Source organism: Durio zibethinus, chromosome 15 (assembly GCF_047325235.1).
Source record: "Durio zibethinus cultivar Kanyao isolate XHJ-2024 chromosome 15, ASM4732523v1, whole genome shotgun sequence".
NCBI lineage: Eukaryota > Viridiplantae > Streptophyta > Magnoliopsida > Malvales > Malvaceae > Durio > Durio zibethinus.
Window position 1 is genome coordinate 5,479,445 of NC_143176.1, and position 12,714 is coordinate 5,492,158.

Genomic DNA, 12,714 nt, shown 5'->3' on the forward strand with positions numbered 1-12,714 from the left:
AAAGCAGGATGCAAGCTTCCCAGTGATGTGTCCCTTGGCTGAAAAGTTTGACGGGATCATATCTGAAGTGAAATAGTTGAAGTTGGGTTATATCTAGTGGTATTAAAAGTTTTGGTTTCTCTTAATCTCGTATTTTTTTGGTAAAGAAATAACTACCAATAACCAATTCTCAATTTTTGACATAAATCGTAAGACGGCTTTCAAATCAAACCCAATATTAAACAGGAGCTAGAAAAGTGAAACCCTTCCAGTAACTACTATAATTACTCGAGGAAAATTGGGTTGAATTGGATTTTGGAAGACAGAACGTGTATAAATTTTTCAGAGTTCATCGCAAGGTTACAAGGTTGGAACTTAATGCATGTGTCACGCGTTAAGATTTAAGTTTTAAATTCGCGTGATTTTGAGATCTGGACATTCATCTTTTTGGTCTCTCAGATCAATCTTCTTGTTACGGTTTACATCCTTGTGAGGTATTGTCCGCTCTGACTCTTCTGACCTCACGATTTTGTCCTACAAAAAGTACTTTACAATGTTGAAACGGTGTGAACCCTTTTATATCCTAGTGATCCTCCTATTATATTCGATATGAGATTCAGGACTCGTCTTTAGGTCCATGACATTTTTTTGCATCTAACCTCGTGACGTCCTTGTCACGAAGGTTGGCCATCCTACCTACCTCCCTTGAGGGGTTCGGCATGGATCGAACGGTTTAAGGCTGGCTCTGATACCACTTGTCATGGGTCGAGATTTAAGGTTCGAACTCACACGACTCCGGGACCCAAATATTTATCATTTTGACGTCTCAGATCAGCCTGACCGTCACGGTTCACACCCTTGTGAGATATTGTCCGCTCTGGCCCCCCTAACTTTACGATTTTGTTTTACAAAGACGTCTCACAAGGTTGAGATGGCGTGAATCCTTTTATACCCAGTGATATTCTTATTATGTTCGATATGAGATTCAAGATTCTTTCTTAGATTCGTGACATATGGACTTTGGTCTGTTGGCCCTTTTCCTAATAAAAGTAAAAAAACAAAAGAATCAGCATGGACTTTGATACGATGGATAGTCTCCATCTCCAAGTCCAATATATAAAACACTGGCCTAAGAGCCCAAGAGAAGCCCTGAACTTCTTACTATGCATTCCCTGTAGAGTTTTTACATCCAAAGGTAGCAAAAATTGAATCCCAAATCACTATTGGACGATTCAAACATATTAATTTATTATAAGAAGATGGTCCAACGCAATCTAATAGAAATCGGGTTAAAATCGGGACTGTTTTAGCAATTAAATCTTCTTTGGTGAACAAAAATTTATTGTCTACCCTTTTGTTCTTTGCTTGCCGCAAGGAATGGTTAAAGAAAAAGAAAGGATTCGATCGTTTATTTGTTATTCTTTGGCTTTTTCTTCAGAATCACTTGCCTCAACAATGTGGTAAGAATCCAACTTTCCGTGTGCAGTACTCAGTCATGGGAATCAATTAAACCTGTTGCACAAGCAAGAATTATACAGTTAAAACTTTGAGCAATATAGTAAGGGTAATCATGGTTTTGTTATCAGAAAGCAAATATTCTACAAATTTGTGCAATCATGGATTTGTCAGCTATTTCCTCTGTTGTCCAGACGATTGGCGGGCTGCTAACTCAGGAAGTGACATCCTTGTGGCGCGTGAAGGATCAAGTTGAGGATTTGCAAAGGGAGCTGATATGGATGCAAAGCTTCTTAAAAGAGTCAGATGCAAGAAAAGCTGCTGATAATGAGGTGGTACGCACCAGTGTTGCTGAAATCAGAGGGCTGGCCTATGATGCTGAAGATATCATTGAGACTTTCGCTCTCAAAGTTGCACCCCAAAGGAAATATGTCATAAAAAGGGCTGTTTGTATCCTGAAGGAGGGATGGTTGCTCTGCCAAACGAAGTCAGAGATAGAGAAAATCACAGCCAAAATCACAAAACGGAAACAACGACTACAGACATATGATGTTAAAAAATCAGGGGATGAAGGAGCGTCAAGTTCTTCAAAAGAAAGGCTGGAGTCAAGGCGGCCTTATCCTCATATTATTGATGATAATATTGTTGGATTGGACGAGGATATCAAGAAATTGGTGTCAGTTCTTGTTGATGAGGAAAGCCGTTTCAGGGTTGTTTCCATATGGGGAATGGGTGGTCTGGGGAAGACCACTCTTGCTAAGAAAATATACCGTCATAGCCAGGTTATTGGTCATTTCAGTCGCTTGGCTTGGGTATATGTTTCTCAACAGTGCCATAAAAGAAAAGTGTGGGAAGACATTTTATCCAGCCTTACCTCCATCAATGAGAGAGGTAGCAAGCAGAGTGATGAAGAATTAGCAGAGAAGTTGTTTAACTTCATGAAAGATAACAAATGTTTGGTTGTACTTGATGATATTTGGAGCATCCAGGCTTGGGATAATCTACGACCTGCTTTTCCAGAAAGGGAGACGAGTAGCAAGTTATTGCTCACCTCTCGCAACAAAGAAGTAGCTTCACATGCAGATAGCAGAGGTTACTTGCATGAATTGCAATGCTTAAATGATGAAGAAAGCTGGGAATTATTTCAAAAGATAGCATTTCCTGAAACAGATCCTACAGGTAACGTCTTACTGAATCAACATTTGTAAATTATTTTTAAGTTTCTGACATCAAAAATCATGGAACATCAATCTTATAAACAAAAAGATGTCCCTAGGGTTAAATATATATTCAAACTTAAACGATGATGAAATGGTTAATTTTGGCTTCTGTAGAAAAAAATAGTTGAAATTAAGTAGCACTATTGTCTAACTCTAGCACTATTGTCTAACTCTATTGGTTAAACGGTGATATGTCCAAAAACATCCAATAAAGGTGGAACACAAGTGCTATGATTGCATTATTGGGTTTTGTGAAAAACTTAAATATTTAGATACCTAGGGGCACCTTAGGTTAAAATTTAATACTCCAACATTTGAAAAACTTGGAAGTTGAGTTGAATCCTGTGATGGGATGAATGGAACTTATGACAAAAGAAAGTGTTAGTTGCCTCTGCTTTTGTAAATAATATTACAAAGGAGAATCCAAAAATAATATTTCAATGGCTAATATTCTGCCTTTGTATGTAAAACAAAAAGGGGTTTTATACTGCAATGAGATTGGATTACCTATTCATTCCGTTAATTTAGAGAAATGAATCCCAATGTTATTTAGTTGATCTTATTCTCTTACTTGTTGTTTGAATGACATCCTTCTATGCGTGGATTCTTTTTTAAAAAATTATTTATAAATAAATAATCTTAATTTGAACACTATTATAAATAATAATAATAGTTCCTATAAAAGATAATAATAATAGTAATAATAAAATCAATATAATTATTTAATTCAATTTGAATTTTTTAAGTACTCGGATTTTGAATTTAGGTGAAAAAGGAAATTTTTTGGATAATGATTTGAATTTTTGCAAATTTTTAATATTCGCGGATACTTGATTTAGCTCCCTACAATTTTTTTTTGTTTGAATTTTTCAGTTTCCCTTTCTCCACTCTTCATATCTTTCCTTTAGAAAAAATTTTAAAAATAACTTGGAATCAAGATATTGCATTCTATTATTGTACACAAGGAAATATTAACTAGGAACCTGTAAATAATGAAAGGCTGTCCATGGTGGTTGAATTGAATTCTTACTTGGTGTTCTTATTATACAGATTATAGAGTTGATGAAAGAAAGAATGAGTTAGGGAAAAGCATGGTTAAACATTGTGCAGGGTTACCATTAGCCATCATTGTGTTGGGAGGAATTTTGGCTACAAAGAATACATTCGCTGAATGGCGAATGGTGTTTAACAATGTTAAGTTTCACTTGAACAGAGGCAAAGGTCAAAGTACGGAGGAGGTGTTAGCCTTAAGTTATGATGATTTGCCACCCCATTTAAGACCATGTTTCCTTTATTTGAGTCATTTTCCAGAGGATTATGAGATACATGCAAAAAGATTGATTCAGTTATGGGTTGCTGAAGGTATTGTTTCATCAAAGCAAGAAGAAGGAAATGGAGGGGAAATGATTGAACATGTGGCAGAACGTTACTTAATTGAGCTTGTAGAAAGGTGCATGATTCAAGTTGGAGAAAGGGACGCAACCTTCAAAATCAAAACGCTTCACATGCATGATCTCATGAGAGATCTTTGCTTGTCAAAGGCAAAACAGGAAAATTTTCTCTTCATAATGGATGAATCATTTATGCATTCGCATGGCGCTAATGTTTTGTCATTTATCCGCAGAGTTGCTGCACATCATTTTTTTCGGATAGAGCGCATTAAAAGTCCCCACCTTCGATCACTTTTGATTTTTAATGAGTTCTTTCCACTGGAGTCAGTTATTTCAAGCTCTGTGCCCCTGAGAATACTGATAAATTACAGTGATAAGGTGTGCAATAATTCTTGCTTTGAACTGTTTTCCATTGCGGATGCTTTGGCGTTGATGTCATCAGTATTCTCTAAAGTGGGGGGAATTTTGACATACATTTTCAACAATTTCAAATTGCTTAGAGTCCTAGACTTTGAAGGACAAGAGGGCCCAGAAGGATGCAAGCTTCCCACTGATATAGGTAATCTCATCCATTTGAGATTCTTGTGTTTACGGGGTCTTATCTTCTATAGCTCAAAGTTGCCATCATCTCTAGGCAATCTAAGGTGCTAGCAAACCTTGGATTTAAGAGTTGAAAATTTCAAATTAAAACCTATTCATGTACCTAATGTGATATGGAGGATGGAACAACTAAGACATTTGTATCTCCCTTGGGAATTTGATCGTAAAACAAAGTTGAAGTTAGGTACGTTGAGAAAACTTCAAACACTTGTGAATTTCAGCACGAGGAGTTGTTATGTAGAAGATCTTCTCAACATGACAAATCTTAGCGAGTTGAAGATTTGTTTGCCTTTCGATATTAAAGATTTTAAGGTGGATTTGGAAATGAATCCGCGAATCTTGGCAAGCAAATGCCTTCGATCCTTATCCATTAGGATTAATGATTTTGGTCAAGGAATAGATCCAAGACATTTAGCACACCTCCTTTCAAGCTGTCTTAATATTTGTGAGTTGAGTTTAAGGGTAAAGATAGGGAAGTTACCAGAGTACCACCACTTCTCTGCAGATATTGCTTATATATACTTGAGTAAGTCTGACCTTGAGGAAGATCCAATGCCAACATTAGAGAAGCTGCCTAACTTAAGGATTCTCAAGTTACAATTCGAAGCTTTCACGGGGAAAGAAATGGTTTGCTCTGCACAATGTTTTCCTAAACTTGAATCTCTAAGCCTTGGACGACGGCTTTCCAATTTGGAGGAGTGGAAGGTGAATAAAGGAGCCATGCCTAATCTACGATATTTGAAGATTGCACTGTGCCCAAGACCGAAGAAGCTTCCAGACGAATTGAGGTTCATTACAACCCTCAAAGAATTGAAGATTAAATCAATGCCAAAAGCCTTCAAAGATACATTGGTGGAAGGAGGAGAAGATTTCTACAAAGTCCAACATGTTCCTTCTATCATAGTTCAAAACTGGTCGTCCTAGTAATTATGATCGTTGCCAGGTAACTTTACAATATTCTAAACTTGTTCTTGTGTTATGACTGTTTTGCATATTTAAATTCTATTTTTTGTGAAATTGATACTCTATTTCCCAGTTTGATGTTCAGATTAACTAAGTACACCAATAAGCTAAAAGGTTAAATCTTCATTGAAAAATTGGGACCAGACTAATGTTTTAGCTGCTTCTATCTCACTGCATGTTTTTTGGGTAGGTAAAAACAAGTATGCACTTCTTGTTCTATCTTCCTCTGTGGTTTTCATGCTATTGACAATAGAGGACATTTTTATTTGAATTTAGAGGGCATGATAGTGTTTTTCAATAAGGTGTAATTGGGGCACTTTCATGAGCAGATGCAAATTCTGATCAATATAAAAATAGATAATGTTTTCTTTCTGCCCTCCATCATGCATGGCTAGCTTTTCATCAAATTCTAAGTTATTTCATAGCCAAAACAAATTCCCATTGTTGGGATCTTAAATAGAGAATTTCATTTGCTTTTATATTTTTCAGGTAAAGAAGGCACTAACATTTTTTCTGCTCTTCATCATTGGAGCGACTTCTGAATATGATTGTTCCAATACTGTAGAATTGTCCCTGATTTGGAATCAGATATTAATGTAAAGTTGTGTTGTTGACATGAGATTAGTGTGTTTGTTGTTCCATGGATTTGTTTTAGTGTGTTCTAATTAAAGACCTCATTGTTTTATCAAGTGACTTTATTGTATATGTGACTATTGTTCAAAATTTTCAACTGCTGTGAATGTATATGCAGATTGGGTGATTAACAGGTATCCGTATCACTCAAATCAGAAGTAATGCAGTCTGTTTTGTTTAATATGACTACTATGAAGTAGGATTTGTTATGTATTGGCAGAAACAGCTGGGGGCTTTGCTTTTGTTGGAAGTATGAAAATGTTAATGGTATTTTTATTTTTTGCTGGTTTAAATTTTCATGCTCTTAATTCTAATTCTCAATCTTTTCATCTATGAAACATAATTTATTTTGGTAGTATCCTGTTAGTCAATTGCTCTGCCTGAAATCATCTATTGAGGTGATTAATCAAAATGGGATTAACATTGAAATTTTTTCAATTTTTGCAGTGAAAAAGACATGTTGGTTTCATTGTTTAAGTGTTTCTTGGTTTCGAGTCAGATTAATTTTGTTTTAATGCTGATAAATGGAGGAAATAGTGAATCTATTCTTCAGAATATGGGTGCCAATGGGTTTTAATTTTCACCCATTAGTTGTTTCATAATTTTGTTGAACCTCTCTTTTCATTTCTTGGCATAGTTGCCATAGCTGCAATTAACTTTTGTTGCTAAAGCATAACTTTACTGAGAATCAAACTTCCGATTAAGAAAATAAAAGTAAAAATAGTGACAAAAATAATTTATATGGCTTTTAAACTGAATTCTTCATTCGAGTTATGAAAAATGAAGAAAAAAAATTAACGTTTGATGATTGTAGAAGAATTTGGATGAAATAATTTTTCATATAAAATTTCTAATTATGCAACCTATTTTTTATTATTATTTTCACAAATTACTTAAAGCAAAACAAAATAAAAATTAAAAGCCTATGATTATTTTAATTGCTTTCAATCATCAATTGCCTATTTTGACGTGTACTTTTTAATTTAAAATATATCACATACAATTATTAATTTTTAATTAATCAATCACAATTTAAAATTATTTGAAATTCATTCAAATTTTTAATGAAACTCATGTTTATAAATGATAAATTCTTATATAATTTTAAATTATAGCAGAACAATTGTAGAATTGAAGTAAAAAGATTAGTAGGAGAAATGCTTTCCTCCAATCTCCATAAACAGCACCTTAAATATTACTCAAAATCCCTAATATAATCTGGCAGTCTTTACTAACAACAGTCATCTCATCAAGGATATTCTTGGGCACAACAACCCGAGGGTTCTTCTTGAAAAGGTTGGAGCAGAAACTAATGAAAGGAATAACATCGCGAGTAATAGTAAGCTTGGCAGCATCAGAGCCTTTATCGCTAAGAACACGTCCGGCACCATCGATACCATCGTGTGCAGCCAGAAACCTCCACCAGCATGAATCCAGAAGGTTATGAAGTGCAGGGTTCTCTGTGTTGGAGTACATGTTATTGGTATCAGTATATAGTTTATCCGCATCTCGTGTACCACAAGCAATTGATATCGATGCTAAGCCCCTAACATCTGCCGTCTGGCTCTTCGGATCACTGTGAAGACATGTCTTGCAGAGAATAGGGTCTGGTGTTTTGTTGCAGACATTGATGATCATTGATTCATAAGAGGTTACTTGAAAGGGTTGCAAAGTGAAGGTTATGACAATGAGGGAGAAAGTGAAGAGGCAAAGCCTGAAATTCGTCATTGTTACTGCTACCCTAGCTACAACTTTGCCTTTGTTTTGTGACTTTGTGAATGAAAATATATATTCTTGTCTGATAGAACTTATATATTGCTAGGTTTGCTTAAAGTTTTTGCTAGGTTTCCTTCTATGAATCTAAGAACTATATTTTTTTTCCTCTTTTTTTTGTTTTCATATAAGGCAATAACAAAAAGACCAAAACATAAAAACATGTATAGAAATTAATATAGCTAGCTGTTTTTTTTTTTTTTTTCGTGAATAGAAAAAGAGGTTGGAACTGTAGACTTATTAAACGTTACCTTCTAAAAATGATTGTATGAATTAATTGATTAAGTTCTGAATTCGATATAGTTAGTTGTATATTGAAATAATTGCTTATATTATGAAATAATTGTTATTTTTGGAACTAGTATAATTAATGCATATTTTTTAAAAATTAATCAGTTATATATAGTTTTTATTAACAATAAAAGACATAAAAAATAATACTAATGATAAGTAATTATGAAATTCAATTTAAAATTAAAATAAGTGAAAAATATCAAGTTATGCTATTCATCTTCAATGAAGTATGAAGTGCAACTAATGCATGAGTAGAATTGGAACGTTAGTTAACCAAGTCTCTTTGATTGAATCACTTAACTTCATGTGATTAGTGTTAAATTACTTTTTTTTTAATTGAGATTGTCAAATTTTAAATCTTTATTAATTCACTAATATATTTCAAGATTGTTCGCGTGTTAAATTAATTTTTTACTAAAAATTATATAACACAAATATAGGTGTGATTTTGAAACACCGATAATATGCCATGTATGATTGAAAGAAGAATTTAAGAAATTTTAATCCTATATTAGCTATAGCAAATTAAGATGAAAAATGTCAAATTAAATTAATTAATTCGTCTAATTGAATTTAAATCTTTCATTCTTTTTGTCATGAAACATAGTTCGACAATAACATCCTATTATTTTTCATGAATATTGAATTAAATATTTTAATATTATTTTTATTTTTTTATTAATATTTATCCAAATATAACTTAAATTCGAGTGATAGCGCCCGTTGTCCTCTACTTATAACATTCCTAACCACTCTTGGCTTGGAGTGCTCAAATTACAACAAAGAAAACTCAAATTTTCAGGCTAGTCTTCCGGTAACAAAAAGAAAAAATTAAGGCCGAAGACTAAAGACTTTGCGTTGTATGATGAAGAAATCAACCACCAAGACTAGAATAAACAGCAAAATTAGAATCCATCTAGTTTAGATCCTAAACCAAATTGAGAACCAAATCAAGAAACAAAATGTGTCCTAGATTAGTATATTATTGCAAACTTTGCCCGAACACAAAAACTGGTCATAACTTCTTCCTATACCATATATATACCAAACTTTAAGGACCTAAAATTTCTCTTAGCTATGGAACTCATGATTCATCTCAACAAGAATAAGGAGATCTTGAGGAAGCTTAGATAGGAGTAGTTATGGCAAGTTGCAGGCCGCTAGGGTTTCTGCTAGGGTTGCCCTTTGCACTTCTTAGTTTAATTTTTTCTCTTATCGGCATTATCATTGGGATTGTTGGGTAAGTTAATTTTCCATTTTATCTTTTTACGAAAATGATCGTAATCTGAAAATAAGAAAATAAAAAAAAAGATACAAGTGATCAAATTTCTTCTCTTAATCTATTTTTATTTTTTCTTTAAATGTCGGTTTTTGTCGTAGATTTTTACGAACTTGAAAATCGAACTAACAAAGTTAATTTATTAATTTTTTTTCTTTATGATCATAAACTTAATTTATTGGCTTAGAGATCGAATCAATTTCCCTCCTTATTATTCACATTTTCTTTATGATTCCTCTTGCTTTTGTGAATTGAGTATGAGATTTGAATATTCAAATTAAACTTGGAAAAACTTTTCAATTAATTCTCTATTTGAGGATTAATTATTTATGTAAGTTTGCTAATATTTTATTGTAAATTATTGACAGGTCTATATTGGGTTGTCTATGCCCCTGCTGCGCATGTTGTGTTCCAATAGCTGAAATGGCAATGAGCATTGTGAAGCTTCCTGTAAAAATAATTCAATGGTTTGTTGAACAAATTCCTTGTTGAGATTTTATTTCTTGGTTTTTGAGCCAAAACTTTCATTTCTTAGTTAATTTCCATATGTTGTACTATTGGATTAGGTAGTCTTTGAAAAAAGGGTGCCCCATTTCTCTTTGTTTTTCTTTAAATGGAGCTCATAATCCTTAAATTTTAAGTCAAATTTCATTTTAATCTTTATACTTACACACATCATTTGTTGGTATTCAAACTAGTAATATTTTGATTCTTCCATCAATTTAAGTGTTAATTCTTATATTAAGCATTAGGTAACATCATATGTATAACACGTGATTTCAAGAGACATGTATGAATTGAATGATATTATATAGATATATATATATATAAATTATAAAATTTTTTAAAATTATATTAAATTTTGAAAAAAAAAAGTCCACTTTTTATTTTTTAAAAATATTTATTTAATTCATTCTTTTCTTTTATTCTTTCCTTTATCTTCGTCTTCCCTCTCTCTTCCTCACGCAACCAAAAACCCAAAAATCTTCAATCCTTACCCAACCAAAACTATGGATAACAACCTATTGGGATTGGGTGGTTTTTAATCAAAATAAATTTAATGATTTTAATTTAGTATTATATTTATAAAAATATTATTTTTAATATAAATTATACATTAATTATATATAAATATAATAATTTTATTAAATTAATATTTTAAATTAAAATTTTATTAATAATATATACATATATAATATAAAATTAAATAAGTAATAAAATATATACTTTATATATATATATATATATATATATATATATATATCTTTAGACGGAGTGGGGTGCGGTACCATAAAACCCGTTTTGGATCCAACCTCCAATTTAAAAGAATTGCCATTATTAGACCGGGATAGATAAAAATCCATCGATTATAGATTTTTTTGGTTAAATACACATTTAGTCTGTAAACTTTATATTTTCTATGATATTGATACCTAAAAAATTATAATTACCACATTGATACCTAAACTTTTAATCAATTATCACAATGGTACTTGCAACTAATGCCGTTGTTAATTTTATTTACCTGAACATCTAATAGGATGCGAACAAGCATAAAAAATGTAATTAGTCTCACATCATTATCTAAAGAAAATTTCAAACAAATTCTAAAAATTTTGAAAATTATAAAAAAATTCAAAAAAAATTAAAACTTTCAAAAATTTTTTATATTTTTAACAATTTTAAATAATTTAAAATTTTTTTAGAAAATTCTAAAAAATTAAAAAATTAAAAAGAAAATTCTAAAAAATTCTAAATATCTTAAACATTCAATAATTTTCAAAACATTTTTAGAAACTTCAAAAAATTAAAAATTAAAAATTATTTTGAAAAATTTTTTAGAAACTCTAACAATTGTAAAAAAAATTTAATGAATTCTAAATAATTCTAAATTTTTTTAAAAAAATTCCAAAATATTTTAAAATTTTCTAAAAGAATTAAGGAAACCCAAAAATTTTCAAAAATCATAAAATTTTTAAAAATAAAAAAAATTTCAGAAAAAATAAAAGATACAAAAATGATGATTTTAATAAAAAAATTTGTCAAAATTAAAAAAAAATTCAAAATAACTTAAAAATATTTAAAGCAAAGAAATAAAAGATATATAAAATATAAAAAATTCTGCAATTGTTTCTTACTTTTTTTCATCTTACAATTTCAATTTTTATATATTTTTTGAATTTTTTGAATTTTATTAAATTTTTATGTTTTCTTTTTTTGAATTTTATTTTTTTAGCTTTAAAGAAAGTTTCAAAAGTTTGAAATTATTTAATTTTTAAAAATTTTTAGATTTTTTTTATTTTCAGTTTTTTAAGCTTTTGTGATGTTTTTAATTTGAAGAAATTTTAATGTTTTTTTATAATGTTTTTTTATTTTCATTAAATTTTTTAGATTTTTAAAATTTTGAAATTATGATAATTTTTGTAATTTATAAAATTATTTTATATTTTTAATTTTTATAAAATTTTAAAATTTTTTGACTGTTTAAAAAATTCTTAGAATTTTTTAGAATTGCTTTGAAGTTCTTAGAATCTTTTGAAATCTAAAATTTTTTTTTTATAATTTTTAAAAACTTTTAAAAAATTTTTAGATTTTTTATTTTTTTGGGATTTTTTTGAAATTTTATAAATTTTTTTAGAATATTTTAGAATTGTTTTGAATTTTTTAAAGTTTTTAAAGTTGTTTTATTATTTTTTACAATTTTTTAAGTTTTTTAAATTTTAAATTTTTAGAATTTTTAGAAAATTTTTAAAAAATTATATATTTTTAAAATATTTTTTTAATTTAAAAAAAATAAAAATTTTCTCTTTTTATTGTGATGTGGCATTGATAATTTCTTAACATCTAAATTTATGAATCTATCACTAGACACAATTAAAGGAGTCACCACTATTTTTTTTTTAGTTACGATTAGCCACCTAATCGAATTTGTCCCATTTTGAAAAAATATTTTAACCTTGATTTAAGCATCTTTAAATGATAGATTCTAATTCAAGAAATTAGATCTAAGTCTAGGAGTATGGTTACTTATGAGAAATGTTATAATATTTTCATAATACCCATCAAATAATAATACCAGTTTGATTTCATATTATCTATGTCTTAAAATATTTTTAAATTTTTACCA

The 12,714-nt window shown here is 30.2% G+C and overlaps 4 protein-coding genes across 4 annotated transcripts; 3 read left to right on the forward strand and 1 right to left on the reverse strand.

The window, feature by feature from the left end:
* Nucleotides 1-1,453: 1,453 nt before the first annotated feature.
* LOC111302331 (putative disease resistance protein At1g50180) lies at nt 1,454-4,838 on the forward strand. The gene is made up of 2 exons (XM_022898259.2): nt 1,454-2,613; nt 3,705-4,838. The coding sequence occupies exons 1-2, from the start codon at nt 1,596-1,598 to the stop codon at nt 4,694-4,696; spliced, it is 2,010 nt and encodes a 669-aa protein (XP_022753994.2). The 5' UTR covers nt 1,454-1,595; the 3' UTR covers nt 4,697-4,838.
* LOC149514567 (disease resistance protein RPH8A-like) lies at nt 4,766-5,569 on the forward strand. Its single transcript, XM_089744211.1, has one exon. The coding sequence runs from the start codon at nt 4,766-4,768 to the stop codon at nt 5,567-5,569; it is 804 nt and encodes a 267-aa protein (XP_089600337.1).
* Nucleotides 5,570-7,429: 1,860 nt separating this feature from the next.
* LOC111301949 (cell wall / vacuolar inhibitor of fructosidase 2-like) lies at nt 7,430-7,969 on the reverse strand. Its single transcript, XM_022897914.2, has one exon. It carries the CDS (start codon nt 7,967-7,969, stop codon nt 7,430-7,432), a length of 540 nt encoding a protein of 179 aa, XP_022753649.2.
* A 1,433-nt stretch (nt 7,970-9,402) lies between these two features.
* LOC149514568 (uncharacterized) lies at nt 9,403-10,172 on the forward strand. Its single transcript, XM_089744280.1, has 2 exons — nt 9,403-9,548; nt 9,956-10,172. Exons 1-2 carry the CDS (start codon nt 9,451-9,453, stop codon nt 10,077-10,079), a joined length of 222 nt encoding a protein of 73 aa, XP_089600406.1. The 5' UTR covers nt 9,403-9,450; the 3' UTR covers nt 10,080-10,172.
* Nucleotides 10,173-12,714: the final 2,542 nt, after the last annotated feature.

Excerpts from the sequence above, each read along its gene's own strand:
- LOC111302331 (XM_022898259.2), top strand. The coding sequence starts at position 1,596 with ATGGATTTGTCAGCTATTTCCTCTGTTGTCCAGACGATTGGCGGGCTG. Across the intron at positions 2,614-3,704 it reads TCCTGAAACAGATCCTACAG|ATTATAGAGTTGATGAAAGA; the intron begins GTAACGTCTTAC and ends CTTATTATACAG.
- LOC111301949 (XM_022897914.2), bottom strand. The coding sequence starts at position 7,969 with ATGACGAATTTCAGGCTTTGCCTCTTCACTTTCTCCCTCATTGTCATA.
- LOC149514567 (XM_089744211.1), top strand. The coding sequence starts at position 4,766 with ATGGAACAACTAAGACATTTGTATCTCCCTTGGGAATTTGATCGTAAA.
- LOC149514568 (XM_089744280.1), top strand. The coding sequence starts at position 9,451 with ATGGCAAGTTGCAGGCCGCTAGGGTTTCTGCTAGGGTTGCCCTTTGCA. Across the intron at positions 9,549-9,955 it reads ATTATCATTGGGATTGTTGG|GTCTATATTGGGTTGTCTAT; the intron begins GTAAGTTAATTT and ends AATTATTGACAG.